This window comes from Gallinula chloropus, assembly GCF_964237585.1.
Source record: "Gallinula chloropus genome assembly, chromosome: Z".
NCBI classification, from domain to species: Eukaryota; Metazoa; Chordata; class Aves; order Gruiformes; family Rallidae; genus Gallinula; species Gallinula chloropus.
This window is the reverse complement of record NC_140089.1, coordinates 34,244,014-34,258,714: the sequence shown is the minus strand read 5'-3', so window position 1 is coordinate 34,258,714 and position 14,701 is coordinate 34,244,014. Positions and strand designations below refer to the sequence as shown.

At 40.3% G+C, this 14,701-nt stretch overlaps 1 protein-coding gene across 1 annotated transcript in view; it reads left to right on the top strand.

Moving 5' to 3' along the window:
• Window positions 1-14,701, top strand: part of MPDZ (multiple PDZ domain crumbs cell polarity complex component) — a 113,836-nt gene that overhangs the window by 77,172 nt on the left and 21,963 nt on the right. The window contains exons 23-29 of the mRNA XM_084278647.1: window positions 5,097-5,201; window positions 6,002-6,097; window positions 6,553-6,730; window positions 8,822-8,932; window positions 9,461-9,544; window positions 12,233-12,334; window positions 13,537-13,608. Of these exons, the coding sequence (XP_084134773.1) occupies window positions 5,097-5,201; window positions 6,002-6,097; window positions 6,553-6,730; window positions 8,822-8,932; window positions 9,461-9,544; window positions 12,233-12,334; window positions 13,537-13,608 (748 nt within the window). The remainder of the gene's footprint in view (window positions 1-5,096; window positions 5,202-6,001; window positions 6,098-6,552; window positions 6,731-8,821; window positions 8,933-9,460; window positions 9,545-12,232; window positions 12,335-13,536; window positions 13,609-14,701) is intronic.

Genomic DNA, 14,701 nt, shown 5'->3' with positions numbered 1-14,701 from the left:
ACCCCAGCGGCCAGGTTAAATTCAAGCTGGGCTTTTGCCTTTCTGATTTCACCTCTACACATCCTGACGACTTCCTTGAATTCATTCTCAGTTGCCCGTCCCTCCTTCCACAGGCGGTAGATTCTCTTTTTCTCCCGGAGCCTCAAGAATAACTCCCTATTCATCCACGCCGGTCTTCTTCCCCGCCGGCTCATTTTGCGGCTCAGGGGGACCGCCTGCTCCTGCGCCCTTAAGACTTCCTTCTTGAAGAGCAACCAGCTCTCTTGTACCCCTTTGTTCGCTAGGACTAAATGCCAAGGGACTCCCCCTACCAGTCTCTTGAACAAATCAAAGTCCGCCCTCCGGAAGTCCAAGGTAGCAGTTTTACTATTCCCCTCCAAGCTCCACCATGAATTGAGAAATGTATCATTTCATGGTCACTCTGTCCAAGGCAGTCCCCAACCTTCACATCTCCTACCAGACCTTCCCTGTTCATGAACAGCAGGTCTAGCGGGGCAGTTCCTCTTGTGGGCTCTCTGACCAGCTGCATCAGGAAGGCATCCTCTATGCACTCCAGAAACCTCCTAGACTGCTTCTTCTGTGCTGTGCTGTACTCCCAGCATATGTCAGGGAAGTTGAAGTCCCCCATGAGGACAAGGGCTGATGACCGTGCAGCTCGTGCCAGCTGCTTGAAGTTTAGTTCTAGATTAGAATGAACAGTTAAAAACATATTGAATGTTTCTTTGAATGCTTAAATTAGATAATTAGAACTGTAGTTTAGCACTAGATTAGAAATAATGTAATTTTCAAAGAGCTAATACGTTACAGCCCCTGTGATACTATCAACAATGGGAAATCAACTTGGGTAATTCAGTTGCTCCATTTTAGGTGCATTTTTAAAAATGGTGTAATGAACCTCTTTTCATCTCAGTTCCTGTGTTGTTTGCAGAAAGGCAGAAAGAGAAACTTACTTTTGGGTGCTGTTTGTAAGCAACCTACAAGGGTGTTGAGACCATCAAGGGCAGCTTTGGCACTAGTAGTAGAGTTCAAGATCCTTAGGGCAGTGAGGAGGATGCACCACAAGCTCACTACCCAGGACTTCAGGAGAGCAGAATTTGTCCCCTTTGGGGACCTGTTTGGTAGAGTACCATGGGACAAAGACCTGGAGAGAAGAGAGGCCCAAGAAAGCTAGTTAGCATCCCAGGATCAGTTCCTCCAAGCTCAGGAGCGATGCATCCAAATCAAGTTCCTCCAGGCAAAAATGCCTGGACACCTGCATGGATGAACAAGGCACTCCTGGGCAAACTCAAACACAAAAAGGAAGCCTACAGAGGGTGGAAGCAAGGGCAGGTAGCCTGGGAGGAATACAGAAATACTGTATGAGCGGCCAGGGATTAGGTTAGGAAAGTTGAACACCTTCCAGAATTAGGGACAACAAGGACAACAAAAAAAAAAAATTCTGTAAGTTCATCAGTGATAAAAGGGAGACTGATGAAAATGTGGGCCTGGTTTGGAAGAAAACAGGAAACCTGGTTGTCCAGGATATGGAGATAGCTAAGGTACTTGGGAACATTTTTGCCTCAGTCTTGACTGGCAACTTGCTCTGGCTACACCAGCCAAGTTGCAGAAGGCAAAGACAGGGACTGTGAGAATAAAAATAAACACTGGTGAAGATCAGTTTTGAGACCATCTAAGGAAGCTGAAGGTGGACAAGTCCATGGGACCTGATGCATCTGTAGGTCCTGAGCGAACTGGTAGATAAAGTGACTAAGCTGCTGACCACTGCATTGGTGAAGTTGTGTCAGTAAGTTCCCAATAACTGGGAAATATTAAACAGAACCCCCATTTTTAAAAAGGGAAAAAGGGAGGCCAGGGCATTACAGGCTTATCAGCCTCATGTCTGTGCCTGGAGATCATGGAGCTGATCCTCCTGGAGACTATGCTCAGGCACATGTAAAAAAAGGAGCTGATTTGTAACAGCCAGCATGGCTTCACTAAGGGCAAATCCTGCCTGACAAATCTGGTGGCCTTCTTTGATGAGGATATAACATTGGTGGATAAGGGAAGAGCTACTGACCTCATCTGCCTGGACCTGTGCAGAGCATTTGACAATGCCCTGCACGACAACCTTTTCTTTAACTTTGGGAAACATGGATCTCATGTATAGACAGCTTGGTGGATAAGGAATTGGCTGCATGATTGCACTCAAAGAGTTGCAGTCAGTGCTTTAATGTCCAAGTGGAGACCAGTGATGAGTGACATTCCTTGGGTGTCAGTATTGGGACTGGAGCTGTTTAACATATTTGTTGGAAAAAGTGCAAGGGCCGGCATGTGGGTTCGCACAATCCCAAGTGCAACTACCAAGCTGGGTGGATGAATGGACTGAGAGCAGCCCTGAGGAGAAGGACTTGAGGGTGTTGGATGAATGACCTGGCAATGTGTGCTTGCAGCCCAGAAAGCAAACTGTACCCTGGGCCGCATCAAAAGAAGCGTGACCAGCAGGTTGAGGGAAGTGATTCTCCCCCTCTATTCTGCCATTGTTAGACCCCTCCTGGGGTACTGTACATAAGGAGAACACTGACCTGTTGGAGCAAATCCGGAGGAGGGTCACAAAAATGATCAAATGACTGGAGCACCTCTCCTATGAAGATGAGCTGAAACCTTACAGCAGCTGCCCAGTACCTTAAAGGGGCTTGCAAGAAAGTTGGAGAGTGACTGTTTACAAGGGCATGTAGTGATTGGACAAGGGGGTAATGACTTTAAACTGTAAGAGAGTAGAGTCAGATTAGATAAAAGAAAGAAATTCTTCCCTGTGATGATGGTGAGGCACTGGAACAGATTGCTCAGAAAAGCTGTGGCTGCCCTCTCCCTGGAAACATTCAAGACCAGATTGATTGGAATTTTGGGCAAGCTGGTTTAGTGGAGGGTGTCCCTGCCCATGGCAGGGGGATTTGAACAAGATTATATTTAAGGTCCCTTCCAGCCCAAACTGGTTTATGAATCTCTGATCTTTTGAGCCATACTTTTTGGATATCCCAGCACAGTGTCAGTTACTCATTTCGTAATGAAAGAAGAAAGGATATGCTAGAAACTGGAGTGTCTATTGTTCCCCCCCCCTTAGCTGATCTCCAAAGCTGATGTCTCACAGAAGCGTGATGCAAAGGACTGCTACTCCTCTTGGACCTTAGAACCTTGCATAATGGTTTGCTACGTACTCCTTGCCCAAAAGGGCAAGAGTTGAAAGGTGTTTGACACTTTACCATCAGTGATCACACTAACCGAGGCTGCATCTCGGTATATCTCTTTCCTGTTAAGGAGCCTGGCATTCTCCTTTCTCTACTTTGAACAACAGCTTCCAGCTGCAGTTTAATATAAAGGAGATTGTCTAAGCCTTCTAGCCAGCAGCAGTGTTGCTTGCAATTGTGATTTCTTTCCTGCAGCTGTCTTTCAGTGGAAAATACCTTATTTCCTACTTATGTTTATAGGATGAAAATTGATGATTTTGCTTGGGATAACTGATGAATCTGACTGAATGAATGATACCTTTTCTTTCACTGAAATTCAGTTTGCTTTTCTCTTGCAGAGGCAAGGCATTCTTACGGGCTTACTGGGTGGTGCTTTTGCAGCAGCATTTGCCGCATGAGAGTTTTGTGACCATAATACTAGCACTTTGATAAACTAGCACTTTGATATACTTGCACTTGGAGATGGCCAAGAAGTGCTTATTTATTGTAATAGTGGTGGCTTTTTTTCAAAAACTTTCCCTCTTTTTTCTCTCTGCTTCACTGCTAGGGCTTCGCAGAATAACTGCTCTGTGTGTTGTTGGTTTCGCAGTGCTGGAGTGCCCTCAGGAAAGACAATTTAGAGTCAGTGACCTGCTGCTGAGTGTTCCCTAAGACATGTTGACTCCCCAGCACTTCAGACACATGGCATCAAGTACATAAACAGTTTGGTGTTTGAAAAAAAGGCCAAAGCAAGAGAGGGAGCACATTTAAGAAGCGAAAATAAGCTGGTGATAAAGTGGGTGATTTAGAAGTTTACATTGAAAGAACTGGTAGATTCTCCCTGTTCCGCACCCTAGGCACCTCCTCAATGACCATCTTCTGCACTTTTCTAGACACAGTAGGTGTGAGAGGAGGTAGGGAACTTTCTTGGGCACAGCCAAAGAAGACAAAGATAGATGGTTGTTTTGATGACTTCGCTAAAGTGTTTTGGATAGACAGCATTAGTCATATGAAAGTTCATTTGCTTTGCCTTCTGCTGCTTGCTGTGTTCAGCAGAAGAGCAATGAGAGTGGAAATTTAGACAGCCAGTCATGGAGTGACGTACAGAAAAGGACTCCTGTCAGGGAGTGACAGAAAGGAGCCCTTCTTAGATCATTCTTAGATCATGGTGTCCTTTTGCCTTCAGAGAGAAGTTTCTGTGTCCTTCATACCTTAATCTTTCCTCCTTCTCTTTGTTTCCCCCTCCCCAGTCTGTTGGGCCATTTCTGTTTCTGGCATCCAGACTTGATGGGGTTACAGGAGGGCTTCAGGAGTCTGCATGCCATCTGGCTGTGCCAAGCTGGCTGAAAAGACAGAGAGCAGGGAATTGCTCCCTGTGGCATGGGTGGTGTGCTCTAACACAGTTGTATATCCAAACCCATGCAATATTTTTCATCAAAAGCACAGAAACCTAAAATAGGTACAAAATGCCTAGTGAAACACAAAACCTCCTGCAAGCCACCTCCCAGGCACATTATGATGCAGCGTTTAGGATGGTAACCGTATTTCACACCTAAAAGATCCTTCAGTGTTTGTCTTTGCTTGAGGAATCTGTTTTGACTGAAGCTGGATTTTCTCTATCACACTCTTGTCACTGTTCAAGTAAAATCGAGTGGCCAGCCCACAGAAAATTAGGTGCTGTTCAGCTCCCTATTTTGACCATAACTGCATGTTTATTGCAAATCACAAAGTATTCGTGTAACTCCATGTTTCCAGCATAGCAGTGTTGTGGCTTTGAAGTTAATGACTATATGAAGTATTCTTGGGTGGCTTCCTCATTTCCTTTCCTCACACCTACTAAAGGTAGGAGCAGCAGTCCTCATATCATTTTAATCATATCCCATTTTATTGCAGTATTAAGTATGTGAAAGCAGAAAATTTGGACAAGTACAAGGCCAGTTTAGGAGAACAGACAGAGGGAGCTGTGAGACTCGAAATTTTTCATTCGTATTCTGTCAGGTGAGTCAATAGAGTTACTCTTTTCTCCCACAGGGGTCTAAGATGTAACTCTTCCCATATAATTTACGCAGTTCAGGAAGTTAAGTTTTATATAGAAGAGCTGAAAGATGGATTCTTTTCTTCCGACTAGCAGCCATTATAATAAAAAGTTGTTCAGAATACAGTTTTTGCTTTGGCTAGCAAATTTTTCTGACATTTTTACCAGGAGTAAAACTTCTACCTATAGATGGTATTTGATCCTACTCAGAAAGGAAATTGAATGCTGCCTAATCCTAAACTTCTCTTAAGTACCATGTAATCTGATTTATGGATCACCACAAATAGGCAGTGCTTCCAACATAAGAATCTGGCGTCATGGTCTGTCCAGAACATACACCAGGAAGAATGAAGGATGCTGTCCTTTTCCTGGAGTTTCATGAATTCATTACAGTTATGGGCCAGAATATTCAAAATAACTAATACTTTTTGTTTTCTTGAAATTAGTCTCCAAAAGCATGCTGCTTTTTCCATTTTGAAAAAAAAAAAAAGTAATTACCTTCAGCTTTGATTTGGTTCTAGTTCCAAAGTGTAGTCTTTTATTCTGTGGCTGTCAGTTGATAGCAACTTAATTGTGGAGACCAGTGGACAGGGAATCCCAAAACAATAGGTATTATAATAGACATCTGAAAAAGAAGTATCTTACATGAATCCTGTTTACAGATTCTAATCCTGGCAGGGTGAACCACTACATAAATTTTTGCAGTGAAATCTAGGGCTTACCTAGGTTCTTTAAAACTTAATTGCATGTTCTTGTTCATCAGCATGGAACTTCCGGAGCTTCCAGAACGTGAAGAGGGAGAGGGAGAAGAAAGTGAACTTCAAAATGCAGCTTTCAGTAATTGGAACCAGCCCAGAAAGTAAGTAGAGATTTAGTTGCACAATGTAAAATCTCATCTGAAATTAAAAAATTTTAAAACCTGTGTTATATTTGAAAAGGAAGAAGAAAGCAGCAGAAATGCTGCACTTAATGTATAGTATGCATTACAGGAGTAAATCACCATTGATGTTTACTTCAGTTGGGCTAAATCCCTGCAATCTAGCAGTTTCTCGATTGCTTTCATAATTTATCTGTATGGACTGGGAGCCCATAAGAACAGATGAAGGGAAGGATTCAAAGTTTTGATTAAAATCTAAAATAAAATGAAAAGAATTACAGTTTCTGACAAATTCAGAAGTCCTGCTAAAACTTTCCAAGGAGGAAGTATTCTGCATCTGTTTAAACCATTGTGCAAATCCAGGTGTACTCAGTGCCCAACACAGTCGTAACCACAACCGAGTTAGATTAATGTTAGTACTTGTTTTGTCACAACAGGGTTGAACTCTGGAGAGAGCCCGGCAAGTCATTGGGGATTAGCATTGTTGGAGGACGAGGGATGGGGAGTCGCCTGAGTAGTGGAGAAATGATGAGAGGGATCTTTATAAAGCACATCCTGGAAGACAGCCCAGCTGGGAAAAATGGAACGTTGAAAACTGGAGATCGGATCGTGGAGGTACCAAATGCCTTTTGCTTGCAATACCCCGAGCAGCTCGAGATCTGCTGAGGTGGATGTGTGATCTTGGGTTGAAAGCTGTGTAATTGTTTCAGCTAGCATCACTTGAGACATACAGGGCGTAGTACCATCTGCTGATGTTTGTGTGCAGTACCATCTGTGATGTTCAGTATACAACCTAGAACATAGACTGACTATGAACAGGGGTCTACAAAGCCAGCAGTTGTACCTGCCTGTTATAAAGCCAGCATATGTAGGAAAAAAATGAAGTTTAGTGAAGCTGAAAGGTTTTACGGTTGCACATTGGGTAGCATCAGAAGTGGCCAGTGAATATAAAATGATGCAAATAAATGCTAAGATTATTTTGCTGTTAAATCATAAACAGATCTCATTGTTCTTGTGCATCTTGTGCAGGAATTAGAGGGGACAGAATTTTTTTCCTGCTGACATGAAGAAAACAGGTTTTGATACAGAGCACTTGAAGAGTATTGTGCCATACCTGAGGATAGGGTAGCCACTGGTGTTAGAACTTACCTACATTTCTCCACTGCTTAGCACAGTCCTGTGCTTGTGCAGCCACTTCTGCTTTCTTGCTTAAAGATACTGAAGAACGAGCATAGAGAAAGGAGTGTGTCATTCCTGTGGTGATTATTAATAAGCCAGACATTAACCCCATGTCCAGTGGCAGGCCATTAGGCACTGCACTCGTCTTCACCCTGCTGCATGTACTTAGCTGGCTGTCCATCAGTAAGAACGTAACATGCAGGGTGTTGGAGATGGTGATTGTTCCCCTGTATCAGACTGGTTTTGCTTTATGTAGTTTACCATCTGCTACAGGATCCATGAAAAGGATCTTGAATTAATACCTTCATATAGATAGCACTTTCTGCACCAGGATGGAAGAGTTTCCAGTGTATAACAAGCTGGAAGGTAGAATTTTACTTCATGGCCACAAAGTTAGAAAACATTCATATCTGCATTTATTAGTGCAGTGATTGTCTCTGACAATGATGCTTGCAGAAGATGAAGTGGGTGAGTGAAATTAAGTAGCTAATGTTGTGTTAGTGTGACTGTTTCTGAACGGATTATTTCGGTTCCTCAACCTATGGTGTGTCTAGGCTTTTCTCTCTACTAGTGCTTGCGGTATTTTAGGCACAGGGAGTTGGAGAGCCTTAGTGTTATTGTTTGGTTCCTCATAGGTTTAGAATTTCCTCTCTCACGTTGTTTTCATTCTCTCTTATTTACATTGGATGGTTAAGTTTAAAGTAGGGTTAGACAATTGAAAAGTAGGGGTGATCCTCACTATGTAACTTTGTGTGCAAGAATTGCCACTAACAAATAACCTTTCTGTGATAGCTTCTACCTTCTATTGTGTCATTGTGAGAATGCTTTACTGATGCTAACCTCACCATAACTTGGTTCTTTCCTGGATCAGAAAACAAACTGTTTTACACACCAGTACATCCAAAGACATGAGGAAAAGCAGCACGGCAAAAAATTTGTCCTTAGCCATCCTTTGTAAATGCATTTTTCTAGAAGAGAGAAAGCTGTTCAGCGATGGCCTAAAAAATTAACTTCTGGGGAGAGTGTCTAATAGCTAAAATTGGTCTTAGCTTGCTTTATAAAATAAAAAAAAAGGAAAAAAGTTCACTGTACTGACACAATAACCCGTAGTGAAAGACTGTCCAGCACCTTAACAAATTTCAGTTTGTAAATCTCATAAAGTCCTGGGGGGTAGGTTATTCAGAAATAGGATTTATAGGAAGAATATTTGGCAGACACTACCAGTCTCTTCCCATTGCCTTATCTCTTCTTACTATCATATCTTTTCTATTACATTACCTGTGGGAAAATGTATGGAGACTGAACCAAGAATGTTGAAAAGCTTATTTTTAAAACCGTGGAGAATATTTATTTGATGTCCTTTCAGTGCTCTTGGAAATCTCAAAGCTGAGAGACCTTCGGCCAACTCAGTGGAAAACTTTCCACCAGTAGTAGAGGTTTTAGTAGCAGTTCCCTAACCAAAATCCAAAGCTGACTCATGATTCTTGTAGCTTCTTGAAATGTTAAGATGAGGCCTTCCAATTACAGGTGGATGGAATTGACCTCAGAGATGCCAGCCATGAACAAGCTGTGGAAGCCATACGGAAGGCAGGCAATCCAGTAGTCTTTATGGTACAGAGCATTATAAACAGACCAACGGTAAGCATAACGAACATGAGAAGAGGTGTAATAAGTAGTATTAGATGAAAAAAATGTTCAAGGTGGTGGTGTTTGGGCATGGGATATTTAATCCTGAAAGTTCCATCTCAGCTATTTTAGGAACAAAGATTTGATTTAAGTATTATTTCCGTTTAGAATGAAATCGATTTGGATTTGGAATTACCCTCCAGCACGCCGTCCTCAAACTATTTTGAAAAGCCTCAAGAAAGATAATTTGTTGGGGGGCAGAGTAGGAGTCTTAACTAAAACCAACTCTTAGAGATTGACAGCATGTCTGAGGAGCGCATGCAGAAATACAGCACCTGTTAAAAAATTCATTGGACGTTAATGAAAGGACCTAGAAGTACACGGAAGTTTTCCGTCACTAAGCTGCATGGACATTGCAGACAAAAGCTACTAAGCTTTAAAATAAGTTGCTTGCATCACTAGAAACTAAATTTCCTCATTGTAGAGTTTGTGTAAGCTGCATGTTCATTTACTAGTTGTCTCGTAACTCTTGTTCCCCAGCCAGTGTCTCTTTATAGCCCTTCTTCAGCTTCTGCTCCCTGTGGGCAGAAAACTACTAACCCATTTTGTCGCCAGTCATTTAAGGTAAAGTTGCATGGAAAAGCTCTATTGAATGTTGGTGACTGATACTCAAGCTACTAAAGTAAGGCTTTTGCATTTGCTGTGATGTGAACAAAATTGCCACTGCTGAATGTTTAGGCCAGTTTGGAATGGGAACGATGCCATTACTTTATAACAACTTAGTTTTATTTTGAGAATGCTCCTTTGCTATATTTAGTTCTAGTTGTTTGTTTTCTTCATTTCCCAGTTATTAAGCTTGTTGGTTATTTCTTGACTGTTTATTAACACACTTTTGTTTCTTTGTAAGCAGAAATGTTGCAAATGCGCTTACTGTACACGTGCTTTGTGTTGTGAACTTTGTAAATGGCATTTCATTTATTGTCTTCATCTTCTGAAGCTTGCATCTGTACTTCATAATAAGATCTTATAAGGGAATTTCCTGCCTTCCTTCATGTACCGTCACCCAGCTAGCTAGCTGCTTGCACATGGCAGCTGTATTTAATATGATAACACTATTTATTTAGAATGGCGGGCAGTTTCAAGTGGCATGTTGCTAATCAATCAGTATCTTCCCCTTTGTTTTCTTCATTCCTGCTGCTTTGGTAGTTAAAGAGAGCCTAAATGTACTGCATAATAGCCTGAATAATGGAAAAGGACTGGGAAAAAGTAGTTGATATTTTTGCTAGCAATAGTTATCCATCAAATCTCTGTTTCATACTGCTCTAAGTATTGCTAAGTAAGAATCAATCCATCACCATGGTTATATAATAGAAAGATTTGGATTGGAAGGGACCTCAGAGATCATCCTGTTCCAACCCCCTGCCATGGGCAGGGACACCCTTCACTAGACCAGGCTGCCCAAAGCCCCACCCAACCTGGCCTTGAACACTGCTTGAACCTGTTCCATTTATGGTCCCAGATAATTTGTAGGGTTTTAGCATTACTCTATGTGAAATGCTGAATATATGTTTGTTGAAAAAATGAAAAATAAAAAGAAGGTAGAGTAAATCCTCTTATTTTGGCGTTTGCTTATAAAAAAAGTACTCCACAAAAAAAACCCACCGGTAAAAGAAAGAATACCCTTTATTTTAGCATTTTGTTTTCTTGTCCTGGACTGTGCAAAAAAAGCATACTTCATGCATATTGTTTAAAACCTAACTCTTTAGGCAAACTCAGATGTTCTATATTTTATCACAGTAGTCAGTCCATGTTAGCACAACACAGTTGCATAGATTAGGATTTGAGCTAGCAGTAGTATTTTAGGTGCTCTGCTGTCATGACAAAATACAAAAGGCAAGATTTTGAATTGCTGTGTCTGATGTTTTGGTTTTGTTTTTACTAGAATTTCAGTATTTATATACAAAATGTTTGTGATGCTTATATGAGTATCTTAAAATTTCATCACGATACAAATTAAAAATTTATGTAAATGACAGTTCTAATGGTTAAAGTGTAATAGGATCATTACTTTCCCCAAACTTTTCTTTGTAAGAGACAAAACCAATGTGAATCACTAGTGTAATCAGAGTATCTTGTTGTATGATAGGGAAACTGCCTGTTAAATTTGAGTGGCTTGCCAGTGAAGGAAACATTGTTCATGCACAGCTCTAATTATTCATTGCTAAAGATACTGTAGAACTAAGACACATGCAGTCTTTCCAAATTACATTACTTTTTGTACTGCAAAATCATATTTGAGAATAAAAATTTAGCAATGCATTTTTAAATTTATTTTCAGGAGCATTTAAAAGAGCAAACTAATTTAAGGAAGTTTTTAGACAGCAACATGGATTAAATTGCCTTGATAAAAATGTGTCAGTTGATGCTGCAAGCTTTTCACATTTCTTTCCACTTATGCATGTTGCTTTCCAGAAGTGTTAAATTAACAGCACTCAGACATATAGGCAGTTGCCAGGTAGATACACCTAATGTCGAAGTTGCTCTTAAGTATACATTCAGCAGTATTTCCAACGTAGGATACAAAATCAGAGCAGTCCCCTCTATTAAACAGGTTCTGATATCAGAGAATGGCACAAAAACTGCTAAGTATGAACATCTGTCTAAATATGAAAACTTTCTTCTCTATGCTAAAGTACGTTGTTTAAGAAGACAGGAGTATTTAGTTTCATTAAACTACAGATTCAGAAAATTAGATGCGCGCACTCACATACAAGGTGATCTGTAAAAGTTGTTAGAGATGGAGTCTGTTTGGAGATGCCTAACTTTACTAAGCCTCTTATGAAATACACGAGTGTGTTACAGCAAGAGATAAATCAGATTGTGAGAACTAATCTGTGGTTTTCAAAATAAAACTAAAACTACTGCACTATTACAAAGAACTGTGTTTATTCTAATCCAGACATCCACAGTTTTGTAATTAACTCGTGTAAGAGTATCCCACATGCTTTGATGCTTTTACAAAATTGTGCAAATAGCACAGCAAGAATTTTTTCTGTTGTTCATGTAGCTGAATTCTGGACTTTATGCACTTTATGGGCTAGAACAAGTATCAGGATCAGTGCTTTTCCTCAAGACTATGCAACATAGCTGATAGAAATACAGGGCAAATACAGTTTTGCTTACCTGTAGCAAAGTGCAGGAAGCAGACCTTGTTTGGGTAGCACAAATTGCTGAAAAATATGTTTTGTTCCACGAGTCACGAAGGGTTCGTTTAAAAATGGTTTTGCTTAGTGTCTATTGTTTTCCTTTTAGAACCCTTCCCTGCCTTCCCTGCAGAGCAGTCTTTTCTGTAGGTCAGCTGTCTTCAGCAGCACTAACCCGTTTGCTGATTCTTCTCAGTTCAACACTGACAAGGTTGGATAATGACACACTGCTTTTGAGTCATCAAACATTATATGTGTGCTTCTTTGCCATTAGTCTCTCTCTGGATTTAATTTCTTTTATAGTAATTTGTGTAAAATATTGTGCTGATGAGAGTGGAAATTCTGTGTAGAGAATTAAAAAGACACACACACATGCACATAGAAAATTTTATAGAGATTAAAATATGCCAGATCCATTAATCATAACCACTAAATCTGATCTAACCAGAGCTACCAAAGGAATAGGTTCTCAAGTACAAAATCAGTTCCTGTCGTGTACGTTAAAATATCCACCTGAGCATAACTCTCTCATCAGTGTGAAGTATTTTTCTGCTATGAACTTAACTTCTTTTTGTGTGATTAGGACTTCACAGCTTTGAAATCTCTTTTTTTTCTTTTCGCATTAAAAATGCCCAACACTGGCAGCTTTTATTTCATGATGATGAAAGTATTTTCCTTCAGCTTCTTGAAAATTCTTCTAATGCACCGTGAACAGGGTGCTGACATCTTTGGAAATAGGAGAAGAGTTAGGTTTTGTGTTTTTTGTGGGTAGTGCTTACTGCATGTTATTCATATTGGGAACCGAATTAACCACTAACACTATAATAAATAACGGCTTAATTCTGCTGTGCATGCATTTCTGATTTAATAAAATAATTTTCAGTTGGTTATAGATCTTTGGAGTGATTGTGCCCTTTATCTTTTCCTATGTTGTCAAATATATTGAATGTACAATTAACCTTTTTGTGTTATGAGGTGAATAATTGCATGTGTGTTTTTGAAATCTGTCTTTGTGTTTGTTACAGTTCTGAGGAAAAGGGACTAGAAACGTAACATAAATGATGGCTTGTATTTTCTACATTTTCAAAAGTATTTCTGAAAAAGATTACACATATTTTTAGAGAAAACTTGATGTTTATGCAGTTTCTGAATAATTCCGTTTTTAACTTTGAGATAAGAATGACCTCATGACAGCTCTGTCCACTTCTGCTGAGCTAAGGTTTATGTACAGGAGAAACTTTGCTGAATCAGGGTCCTTAATAACTCCTTAAATACTTTTGTCCATTTAGAAATGGAGCTAATAAAGTTGCTGCAGTTGGTAAAATGCATCTGTAATTAAAAATTAGTTATTAATAATTCTGTGTATTGCCAAAGGTGCTGTAATATGTGGATTGCTGTTTTCTGTCACTGTAGGAGGTATCGAATCCAATTAGGGTTACCTTCCGTTGTTCCCCAACTAACCCTTTTGCTCCCACACCATTCAAGGTTTGTCTTGATTCCAGTGAGTGGGTCCTACTGTATGTGTGCTGTACGTTTGTACATGGCCTGTGATACTTTACAGAGTATTGCTTCTTCCTCCATGTGTGCCTCCTTTGTTGAAAGTGATACTGCTCCAACCTTGCTGCCATTTTTAATATTTGCTTGGCTGTAATTGGAGTGACCCTGGTAGCCAGATGGGTTCGTGCACTGTCTGATGCTTTGCATTTTAAATGAAATACTGTGCCATGACACACTGAAAGTATTTCATGACTTGAAGCATTTTAGGATTTTTGTGTGTGGCCCGATTCAGGGAGCAAAAGTCTTATGTGTGTGTAAACTATAGGGGACAGCTTCTGCTGCTGGCAGTGCATGTGTGGCAGACAGTTCTGAAGGTGGGACATGGTCCCCTCATCCAAATCCCTTTTTACCCTTCTTGCAAAGGAGTCTTGCTTTTATTTTCATTTCAGCTTTTCCTTAAACGTCAGACATGTTCAGATTTATGTACACGTGCACAGAGATACAGTAAGAAGCATTTTTATCAATCAGATTATGGTGGCTGTAGTTCATAAGTGCTAATATGTCAAGATGTAGCCATACACTTATAAATCTCATAGAGGACCTCAACAGCATTTTTTAATTCTATTTTTGGTCATGTTTCCTTTAATTTTGCAAAGTTCTTGAACACTGTCAGTTACCAAGAACACCATAAAGTGACATGTTAGTTTTGGTTTTAAAACACAGAGACTACTGTAAGGTCTGCTGATCTGGTCTGCTTTCACACTGTATTTCCTTTTTCCCCCCCAGTATGTTATGTAGCTTTCTAGTTAAAACTCAAGGAAGCACTCTGAAAAATAAGTGTTTCTAGAACTGTTTTCCCCTTCACTCTTCTTTGAGGTAGAAGTCTGTCACCAACTTTTCTCCATGGTGGATACATGAATTTTTGATTAAGAAAAGTCGCTTTGAATGTTATGAAGTAGTGTTTCCACCCTTCTCTGATTCTGATAGCTGTCAATGTCTTTTCTAGGCCTTTGCTGCTTCTGTTGAGGTTTATGTCTGCCCTGTAAATATTTGCGTGTTTTCAAGTATAATCTGCGTAAGC